The sequence below is a fragment of the Oncorhynchus clarkii genome, chromosome 17 (assembly GCF_045791955.1).
Source record: "Oncorhynchus clarkii lewisi isolate Uvic-CL-2024 chromosome 17, UVic_Ocla_1.0, whole genome shotgun sequence".
Classification (NCBI taxonomy): domain Eukaryota; kingdom Metazoa; phylum Chordata; class Actinopteri; order Salmoniformes; family Salmonidae; genus Oncorhynchus; species Oncorhynchus clarkii.
In genome coordinates this window covers 9374880-9387379 of record NC_092163.1, presented here as the reverse complement: position 1 = coordinate 9387379, position 12500 = coordinate 9374880, and the positions used below count along the sequence as shown (strand labels likewise).

General features: G+C 40.9%; 1 protein-coding gene across 1 annotated transcript in view; it reads left to right on the top strand.

The window, feature by feature from the left end:
* The window catches only part of LOC139370223 (tumor necrosis factor ligand superfamily member 14-like), a 20860-nt gene extending 9998 nt beyond the window's left edge, over nucleotides 1-10862 (top strand). Inside the window, exons 4-6 of the mRNA XM_071109577.1 lie at nucleotides 6788-6868; nucleotides 7484-7721; nucleotides 9173-10862. Of these exons, the coding sequence (XP_070965678.1) occupies nucleotides 6788-6868; nucleotides 7484-7721; nucleotides 9173-9353 (500 nt within the window). The 3' untranslated portion in view covers nucleotides 9354-10862. The remainder of the gene's footprint in view (nucleotides 1-6787; nucleotides 6869-7483; nucleotides 7722-9172) is intronic.
* Nucleotides 10863-12500: the final 1638 nt, after the last annotated feature.

Genomic DNA, 12500 nt, shown 5'->3' with positions numbered 1-12500 from the left:
TTCATATTCATATCTACAGTCATATCTACAGTCATAGTCATATCTACAGTCATATTCATATTCATATCTACAGTCAAATCTACAGTCATATCTACAGTCATATCTACAGTCATATTCATATCTACAGTCATATCTACAGTCATATTCATATCTACAGTCATATTCATATTCATATCTACAGTCATATCTACAGTCATATTCATATCGACAGTCATATTCATATCTACAGTCATATTCATATCTACAGTCATATCTACAGTCATATCTACAGTCATATTCATATTCTTATCTACAGTCATATCTACAGTCATATTCATATCTACAGTCATATTCATATTCATATCTACAGTCATATCTACAGTCATATCTACAGTCATATTCATATCGACAGTCATATTCATATCTACAGTCATATTCACATCTACAGTCATATTCATATCTACAGTCATATTCATATCGACAGTCATATCTACAGTCATATCTACAGTCATATTCATATCTACAGTCATATCTACAGTCATATCTACAGTCATATTCATATCGACAGTCATATCTACAGTCATATCTATAGTCATATTCCTATCTACAGTCATATTCATATCGAAGGTCATATCTACAGTCATATCTACAGTCATATCTACAGTCATATCGACAGTCATATTCATATCGACAGTCATATTCATATCGACAGTCATATCTACAGTCATATTCATATCTACAGTCATATCTACAGTCATATTCATATCTACAGTCATATTCATATCTACAGTCATATTCATATCGACAGTCATATTCCTATCTACAGTCATATCTACAGTCATATCTACAGTCATATTCATATCTACAGTCATATTCCTATCTACAGTCATATTCATATCGACAGTCATATTCCTATCTACAGTCATATCTACAGTCATATCTACAGTCATATTCATATCTACAGTCATATTCCTATCTACAGTCATATCTACAGTCATATTCATATCTACAGTCATATCTACAGTCATATTCATATCTACAGTCATATCTACAGTCATATTCATATCTACAGTCATATTCATATCTACAGTCATATTCATATCGACAGTCATATTCCTATCTACAGTCATATCTACAGTCATATCTACAGTCATATTCCTATCTACAGTCATATCTACAGTCATATCTACAGTCATATCGACAGTCATATTCATATCGACAGTCATATCTACAGTCATATTCATATCTACAGTCATATTCATATCGACAGTCATATCTACAGTCATATTCATATCTACAGTCATATCTACAGTCATATTCATATCTACAGTCATATTCATATCTACAGTCATATCTACAGTCATATTCATATCTACAGTCATATTCATATCTACAGTCATATCTACAGTCATATTCATATCTGACAGTCATATTCATATCGACAGTCATATTCATATCTACAGTCATATTCATATCTACAGTCATATTCATATCTACAGTCATATCTACAGTCATATTCATATCTGACAGTCATATTCATATCTACAGTCATATTCATTTCTACAGTCATATCAACAGTCATATTCATATCTACAGTCATATTCATATCTACAGTCATATTCATATCTACAGTCATATCTACAGTCATATCTACAGTCATATTCATATCTACAGTCATATTCATATCTACAGTCATATCTACAATCATATTCATATCTACAGTCATATTCATATCTACAGTCATATTCATATCTACAGTCATATCTACAATCATATTCATATCTACAGTCATATTCATATTCATATCTACAGTCATATTCATATCTACAGTCATATCTACAGTCATATTCATATCTACAGTCATATTCATATCTACAGTCATATTCATATCTACAGTCATATCTACAGTCATATCTACAGTCATATTCATATCTACAGTCATATTCATATCTACAGTCATATTCATATTCATATCTACAGTCATATTCATATCTACAGTCATATTCATATCTACAGTCATATTCATATCTACAGTCATATCTACAGTCATATCTACAGTCATATTCATATCTACAGTCATATTCATATTCATATCTAACAGTCATATTCATATCTACAGTCATATTCATATCTACAGTCATATCTACAATCATATTCATATCTACAGTCATATTCATATCTACAGTCATATTCATATCCAACAGTCATATTCATATCTACAGTCATATTCATATCTACAGTCATATCTACAGTAATATTCACATCTACAGTCATATTCATATCTACAGTCATATTCATATCTACAGTCATATTCATATTCATATCTACAGTCATATTCATATCTACAGTCATATTCATATCTACAGTCATATTCATATCTACAGTCATATCTACAGTCATATCGACAGTCATATTCATATCTACAGTCATATTCATATCTACAGTCATATTCATGTCTACAGTCATATCTACAGTCATATCTACAGTCATATTCATATCTACAGTCATATTCATATCTACAGTCATATCTACAGTCATATTCATATCTACAGTCATATTCATATCTACAGTCATATTCATATCTACAGTCATATTCATATCTACAGTCATATTCATATCTACTGTCATATTCATGTCTACAGTCATATCTACAGTCATATTCATATCTACAGTCATATTCATATTCATATCTACAGTCATATTCATATCTACAGTCATATTCATATCCAACAGTCATATTCATATCTACAGTCATATTCATATCTACAGTCATATCTACAGTAATATTCACATCTACAGTCATATTCATATCTACAGTCATATTCATATCTACAGTCATATTCATATTCATATCTACAGTCATATTCATATCTACAGTCATATTCATATCTACAGTCATATCTACAGTCATATCGACAGTCATATTCATATCTACAGTCATATTCATATCTACAGTCATATTCATGTCTACAGTCATATCTACAGTCATATCTACAGTCATATTCATATCTACAGTCATATTCATATCTACAGTCATATCTACAGTCATATTCATATCTACAGTCATATTCATATCTACAGTCATATTCATATCTACAGTCATATTCATATCTACAGTCATATTCATATCTACTGTCATATTCATGTCTACAGTCATATATACAGTCATATTCATATCTACAGTCATATTCATATCTACAGTCATATCTACAGTCATATTCATATCTACAGTCATATCTACAGTCATATTCATATCTACAGTCATATTCATATCTACAGTCATATTCATATTGACAGTCATATTCCTATCTACAGTCATATCTACAGTCATATCTACAGTCATATTCCTATCTACAGTCATATCTACAGTCATATCTACAGTCATATCGACAGTCATATTCATATCGACAGTCATATCTACAGTCATATTCATATCTACAGTCATATTCATATCGACAGTCATATCTACAGTCATATTCATATCTACAGTCATATCTACAGTCATATTCATATCTACAGTCATATTCATATCTACAGTCATATCTACAGTCATATTCATATCTACAGTCATATTCATATCTACAGTCATATCTACAGTCATATTCATATCTGACAGTCATATTCATATCGACAGTCATATTCATATCTACAGTCATATTCATATCTACAGTCATATTCATATCTACAGTCATATCTACAGTCATATTCATATCTGACAGTCATATTCATATCTACAGTCATATTCATTTCTACAGTCATATCAACAGTCATATTCATATCTACAGTCATATTCATATCTACAGTCATATTCATATCTACAGTCATATCTACAGTCATATCTACAGTCATATTCATATCTACAGTCATATTCATATCTACAGTCATGTCTACAATCATATTCATATCTACAGTCATATTCATATCTACAGTCATATTCATATCTACAGTCATATCTACAATCATATTCATATCTACAGTCATATTCATATTCATATCTACAGTCATATTCATATCTACAGTCATATCTACAGTCATATTCATATCTACAGTCATATTCATATCTACAGTCATATTCATATCTACAGTCATATCTACAGTCATATCTACAGTCATATTCATATCTACAGTCATATTCATATCTACAGTCATATTCATATTCATATCTACAGTCATATTCATATCTACAGTCATATTCATATCTACAGTCATATTCATATCTACAGTCATATCTACAGTCATATCTACAGTCATATTCATATCTACAGTCATATTCATATTCATATCTAACAGTCATATTCATATCTACAGTCATATTCATATCTACAGTCATATCTACAATCATATTCATATCTACAGTCATATTCATATCTACAGTCATATTCATATCCAACAGTCATATTCATATCTACAGTCATATTCATATCTACAGTCATATCTACAGTAATATTCACATCTACAGTCATATTCATATCTACAGTCATATTCATATCTACAGTCATATTCATATTCATATCTACAGTCATATTCATATCTACAGTCATATTCATATCTACAGTCATATTCATATCTACAGTCATATCTACAGTCATATCGACAGTCATATTCATATCTACAGTCATATTCATATCTACAGTCATATTCATGTCTACAGTCATATCTACAGTCATATCTACAGTCATATTCATATCTACAGTCATATTCATATCTACAGTCATATCTACAGTCATATTCATATCTACAGTCATATTCATATCTACAGTCATATTCATATCTACAGTCATATTCATATCTACAGTCATATTCATATCTACTGTCATATTCATGTCTACAGTCATATCTACAGTCATATTCATATCTACAGTCATATTCATATCTACTGTCATATTCATGTCTACAGTCATATATACAGTCATATTCATATCTACAGTCATATTCATGTCTACAGTCATATATACAGTCATATTCATATCTACAGTCATATCTACAGTCATATTCATATCTACAGTCATATCTACAGTCATATTCATATCTACAGTCATATTCATGTCAATAGTAAATTCAGAGAAGTTGGGAATTGATTGAGATATTGATTCTCCTATTTGGGAGTATTGTCTTTTAGTCTCTCACTTTTTCTGTCTCTGTGTTGTATCTCTGACAGAGCAGAGATATTCTGACCAGTTGGTGGTTTGTCTCTGTGTTGTATCTCTGACAGAGCAGAGATATTCTGACCAGTTGGTGGTTTGTCTCTGTGTTGTTTCTCTGACAGAGTAGAGATATTCTGACCAGTTGGTGGTTTGTCTCTGTGTTGTATCTCTGACAGAGCAGAGATATTCTGACCAGTTGGTGGGTTGTCTCTGTGTTGTATCTCTGACAGAGCAGAGATATTCTGACCAGTTGGTGGTTTGTCTCTGTGTTGTATCTCTGACAGAGTAGAGATATTCTGACCAGTTGGTGGTTTGTCTCTGTGTTGTATCTCTGACAGAGAAGAGATATTCTGACCAGTTGGTGGTTTGTCTCTGTGTTGTATCTCTGACAGAGCAGAGATATTCTGACCAGTTGATGGTTTGTCTCTGTGTTGTATCTCTGACAGAGCAGAGATATTCTGACCAGTTGGTGGTTTGTCTCTGTGTTGTATCTCTGACAGAGTAGAGATATTCTGACCAGTTGGTGGTTTGTCTCTGTGTTGTATCTCTGACAGAGCAGAGATATTCTGACCAGTTGGTGGTTTGTCTCTGTGTTGTATCTCTGACAGAGTAGAGATATTCTGACCAGTTGGTGGTTTGTCTCTGTGTTGTATCTCTGACAGAGCAGAGATATTCTGACCATTTGGTGGTTTGTCTCTGTGTTGTATCTCTGACAGAGCAGAGATATTCTGACCAGTTGGTGGTTTGTCTCTGTGTTGTATCTCTAACAGAGCAGCGATATTCTGACCAGTTGGTGGTTTGTCTCTGTGTTGTATCTCTGACAGAGCAGAGATATTCTGACCAGTTGGTGGTTTGTCTCTGTGTTGTATCTCTGACAGAGTAGAGATATTCTGACCAGTTGGTGGTTTGTCTCTGTGTTGTATCTCTGACAGAGAAGAGATATTCTGACCAGTTGGTGGTTTGTCTCTGTGTTGTATCTCTGACAGAGCAGAGATATTCTGACCAGTTGGTGGTTTGTCTCTGTGTTGTATCTCTGACAGAGCAGAGATATTCTGACCAGTTGGTGGTTTGTCTCTGTGTTGTATCTCTGACAGAGCAGAGATATTCTGACCAGTTGGTGGTTTGTCTCTGTGTTGTATCTCTGACAGAGCAGAGATATTCTGACCAGTTGGTGGTTTGTCTCTGTGTTGTATCTCTAACAGAGCAGAGATATTCTGACCATTTCTATTCTCCTTTGAGACCAAATAGCAATTTAGTTTATTCTATGTTTATCTTTCATTTTCACAATTTGTCAAATAGGAGTTTTCATTTCTTTAATTAACAACCTGATTGATATCCCTGTGTGTTTGGATAATAGGGTTGTTTAAATGTTTTAACATCTGACACAGAGGACTCTTTTCAGGGTTCAGCTCTTGGGTTTCCACTGCTTTGAATTGTAAGGATGTTTTGGTGCCAACATTTTGTATCCTTTTCTTTATATTTACAATTAAAACGAAATCGTCCGAGTGTCTGCTTCTCTGATTCCTGGCCCTTTTCTGGAATATCTCAACTTTGGTTTTCTGAAAGTTGATCTCTCTCTCTTTTTCTTTCTCTTTCACTCTCTTTCTCTCTATCGTCCCCCCCCCCCTCTCTCTCTCATGAAATAATTTCCTTTCCCCTGACAGAGACCAATGAGATTTTAGTCAAGCCTACGAGGAGGAAACTCCCACCTGAGATCCAACGGAAACCCTCAGCACACTTGATAGGTACAGTACAGCCCCTCAACACACGCACGCACGCACGCACACACCTACACACACACACATACACACGCGCGCACACACACACACACACACACACACACATTTAACCAGCACTATCTGCACTCTTAACTCCCCCCTCTGCCCTATTTCTACCCCCCATTCCCCCATCTCTCCCCCCCATTCCCCCATTTCTCCCCCCATTCCCCCACCCCCCATTCCCCCATCTCTCCCCCCCATTCCCCCATTTCTCCCCCCATTCCCCCACCCCCATTCCCCCATCTCTCCCCCCCATTCCCCCACCCCCCATCCCCCCATTCCCCCACCCCCCATTCCCCCATCTCCCCCCCCATTCCCCCATCTCTCCCCCCCATCCCCCATCTCTCCCCCCCATTCCCCCATCTCTCCCCCCCATTCCCCCATCTCTCTCCACCCCATTCCCCCATCTCTCCCTCCCATTCCCCCATCCCCCATTCCCTCATCTGTCCCCCCATTCCCCCATCTCTCTCCCCCATTCCCCCATCCCCCCATTCCCCCATCTCTCTCCCCTTCCTCTCCCGCACTCCGCCCCCTCGCTCCCTTCCCTCGCTCCCTTCCCTCCCCTCCCCCTCCCTCTCCCAGGCCCCTCCCAGCCAGTGGGTGAGGATAGTGTCGTTCAGTGGGAATCAGACAAGGGCCTGTCTGCCTTCACAGATCAGATGGACTACAAAGATGGCCACCTGGTAGCACAGAGGAAAGGGCACTACTATGTCTACTCCAAAGTGCACTTCGTTGAAGACTGCTTTCTGTTCAAACACAAGGTGATGAGGATCACCGAGGGTTACAAAAACAAACCACTTGTGTTGATGAAAGCTAACAGGTCAGTGAGTGTGAGGTGGGGGTCCTGGGAGGGGGAGGGGGGGGGAGGGGGGGGGAGGGAGATGAAAGCTAACAGGTCAGTGAGGGAGGTGGGGGGGGAGGGGGAGGGGGAGGGGAGAGGGAGGGGGAGGGGGAGGGGGAATGTGTTGATGAAAGCTAACAGGTCAGTGAGTGTGAGGTGGGGGTCCTGGGAGGGGGAGGGGGAGGGGGATGGGGGCTAACAGGTCAGGAGAGGGACGGGGGGGAGGGGGAGGGGGAGAGGGGGAGGGGGAGGAAAGCTAACAGGTCAGTGAGTGTGAGGTGGTGGTCCTGGGACGGGGAGAGGGGGAGGGGGAGGGGGAGGGGGAATGTGTTGATGAAAGCTAACAGGTCAGTGAGTGTGAGGTGGGGGTCCAGTGAGTGGAGGTGGTGGGGGAGGGGGAGGGAGGGGGAGGGGGAGGGAGGGGGAGGGGGAGGGGGAATGTGTTGATGAAAGCTAACAGGTCAGTGAGTGTGTGAGGTGGTGGTCCTGGGAGGGGGAGGGAGGGGGAGGGGGAATGTGTTGATGAAAGCTAACAGGTCAGTGAGTGTGAGGTGGTGGTCCTGGGACGGGGAGGGGGAGGGGGAGGGGGAGGGGGAGGGGGAGGGGGAATGTGTTGATGAAAGCTAACAGGTCAGTGAGTGTGAGGTGAATGTGTTGATGAAAGCTAACAGGTCAGTGAGTGTGTGAGGTGGTGGTCCTGGGAGGGGGAGGGGGGGGGGGGGAGGGGGAATGTGTTGATGAAAGCTAACAGGTCAGTGAGTGTGAGGTGGTGGTCCTGGGACTGGGAGGGGGAGGGGGAGGGGGAATGTGTTGATGAAAGCTAACAGGTCAGTGAGTGTGAGGTGGTGGTCCTGGGACGGGGAGGGGGAGGGGGAGGGGGAGGGGGAGGGAGAATGTGTTGATGAACGCTAACAGGTCAGTGAGTGTGAGGTGGGGGTCCTGGGACGGGGAGTGTGTGGGGGAGGGGGAGGGGGGAGAGGGGGAGGGGGAGGGGGAGGGGGAATGTGTTGATGAAAGCTAACAGGTCAGTGAGTGTGTGAGGTGGTGGTCCTGGGACTGGGAGGGGGAGGGGGAGGGGGAATGTGTTGATGAAAGCTAACAGGTCAGTGAGTGTGAGGTGGTGGTCCTGGGACTGGGAGGGGGAGGGGGAGGGGGAATGTGTTGATGAAAGCTAACAGGTCAGTGAGTGTGAGGTGGTGGTCCTGGGACGGGGAGGGGGAGGGGGAGGGGGAGGGGGAGGGAGAATGTGTTGATGAAAGCTAACAGGTCAGTGAGTGTGAGGTGGGTGTCCTGGGACGGGGAGGGGGATGGAGGGGGAGGGGGAGGGGGAATGTGTTGATGAAAGCTAACAGGTCAGTGAGTGTGTGAGGTGATGGTCAGGGGGCATCATTTTGGGATGCGTTCTAAGTGTCTGTCTGTCTCTCCGTTAGGTTCCATTGTCCTTCCCAGGATTCCAGACCGAAAAAGATTTCTCATCAGAATCTTCTGAACAGCTACCTGGGCGGAGTCTTTCATCTGTTGCCTGGAGACATCATCTATGTAACCGTGGACAACGGAACGCTGCTGAGATTTGGAGCTGAAGATAATTTCATGGGGGCATTCATGATTTAGGAGACGGTGTGTATTGACACACACACACACACACACACATACATTTGTCAATCAGATTCGTGTGTCAGTTATATTATTTCAATGTATAGATTGGCTTTTTAAAGGTATTTTAACCTTGAGACAATATCTGCAGCTGTTACCGTGAATGCAATCTCAGCCAATGGTGGGGAAAATGCCTTTACAACATCCATTGTCAGCTGTCTAGTGTGGTGTTTCTCAATCCTGGTCCTGGGGACCCAAAAGGGTACAAAAACCTGCTGAGGAGTTGATTACTTGAACTGTGGGAGTACTACAATCAACAGCACCAGGACTGAGAACCACTGGACTGGTACTACAATCAACAGCACCAACGACCAGGACTGAGAAACACTGGGCTGGTACTACAATCAACAGCACCAGGACTGAGAACCACTGGACTGGTACTACAATCAACAGCACCAGGACTGAAAAACACTGGGTTGGTGCTACAATCAACAGCACCAACGACCAGGACTGAGAAACACTGGGCTGGTACTACAATCAACAGCACCAGGACTGAGAAACACTGGACTGGTACTACAATCAACAGCACCACGACCAGGACTGAGAAACACTGGACTGGTGCTACAATCAACAGCACCAGGACTGAGAAACACTGGACTGGTGCTACAATCAACAGCACCACGACCAGGACTGAGAACCACTGGACTGGTACTACAATCAACAGCACCAGGACCAGGACTGAGAAACACTGGACTGGTACTACAATCAACAACACCACAACCAGGACTGAGAAACACTGGACTAGTGCTACAATCAACAGCACCCGGACTGAGAAACACTGGGTTGGTGCTAAAATCAACAGCACCAGGACTGAGAAACACTGGACTGGTGCTAAAATCAACAGCACCAGGACTGAGAAACACTGGACTGGTGCTACAAACAACAGCACCAACGACCAGGACTGAGAAACACTGGACTGGTGCTACAAACAACAGCACCAACGACCAGGACTGAGAAACACTGGACTGGTGCTACAAACAACAGCACCAGGACTGAGAAACACTGGACTGGTACTACAATCAACAGCACCACGACCAGGACTGAGAAACACTGGACTGGTGCTACAATCAACAGCACCAGGACTGAGAAACACTGGACTGGTACTACAATCAACAGCACCAACGACCAGGACTGAGAAACACTGGACTGGTGCTACAATCAACAGCACCAGGACTGAGAAACACTGGACTGGTGCTACAATCAACAGCACCAGGACTGAGAAACACTGGGCTGGTGCTACAATCAACAGCACCACGACCAGGACTGAGAAACACTGGACTGGTGCTACAATCAACAGCACCACGACCAGGACTGAGAAACACTGGACTGGTACTACAATCAACAGCACCAGGACCAGGACTGAGAACCACTGGGCTACTGGGCTCTTTTATACCTTGTATTGGATTGACTCCTGTCTTTGTTGCTTTTGGATGCTGAACATTTATATTGAAGTAAAACAGTATCAAAGTATAGGATTGAGTCCCTGTCTTGTTTATATATGGTTCTATGTTTATATATATATATATATATATATATATACAGTTGAAGTCGGAAGTTTACATACACCTTAGCCAAATACATTTAAACTGACATTTAATCCTAGTATAAATTCCCTGTTTTAGGTCAGTTAGGATTACCACTTTATTTTAAGAATGTGAAATGTCAGAATAATAGTAGGGAGAATGATTTATTTCAGCTTTTATTTCTTTCATCACATTCCCAGTGGGTCCGAAGTTTACATACACTCAATTAGTATTTGGTAGCATTGCCTTTAAATTGCTTTAACTTGGGTCAAAAGTTTCGGGTAGCCTTCCACAAGCTTCCCAAAATAAATTGGGTGAATTTTGGCCCATTCCTCCTGACAGAGCTGGTGTAACTGAGTCAGGTTTGTAAGCCTCCTTGCTCGCACACACTTTTTCAGTTCTGCTCACACATTTTTTTTCAGGGTTTTGTGATGGCCACTCCAATTCCTTGAATTTGTTGTCCTTAATGCCATTTTCCCACAACTTTGGAAGTATGCTTGGGGTCATTGTCCATTTGGAAGACCCATTTTGTTTCAATATATCCTTATAAATGTACTGCCTCATGATGCCATCTATTTTGTGAAGTGCATCAGTCCCTCCTGCAGCAAAGCACCCCCACAACATGATGCTGCCACCCCCGTGCTTCACGTTTGGGATGGTGTTTCCTCGGCTTGCAAGCCTCCTCCTTTTCCTCCAAACATATCAATGGTCATTATGGCCAAACAGTTCTACTTTGGTTTCATCAGACCAGAGGACATTTCTCCACAAAGTACGATCTTTGTCCCCATGTGCAGTTGCAAACCGTAGTCTGACTTTTTTTATGGCAGTTTTGGAGCAGTGGCTTCTTCCTTGCTTAGCGGCCTTTCAGGTTATGTCGATATAGGACTCGTTTTACTGTGGATATAGATACTTTTGTACCTGTTTCCTCCATCGTCTTCACAAGGTCCTTTGCTTTTGTTCTGGGATTGATTTGCACTTTTCGCATGTTCATCTCTAGGAGACAGAACGCGTCTCCTTCCTGAGCGGTATGACGGCTGCGTGGTCTCATGGTGTTTATACTTGTGTACTAATATTTGTACAGGTGAATGTGGTACCTTCGGGCATTTGGAAATTGCTCCCAAGGATGATCCTCCCAAGGATGAACCCTATTTTCCCATGATGTCAATCAAAGAGGCACTGAGTTTGAAGGTAGGTCTTGAAATACATCCACAGGTACACCTCCAATTGACTCAAATTATGTCAATTAGCCTATCAGAAGCTTTAAAGCCATGATGTCATTTTCTGGAATTTTCCTAGCTGTTTGAAAGCAAAGTCAACTCTGTGTATGTAAACTTCTGACCCACTGGAATTGTGATACAGTGAAATAATCTGTCTGTAAACAATTGTTGGAAAAATTACCTGTGTCATGCACAAAGTAGATTTCCTAACCGACTTGCCAAAACTATAGTTTGTTAACATGAAATTTGTGGAGTGGTTGAAAAACGAGTTTTAATGATTCCAACCTAAGTGTATGTAAACTTTCGACTTCAACTGTATATATGGCTATATGTTTTTATATATATGGCTATATGTGTGTATATAT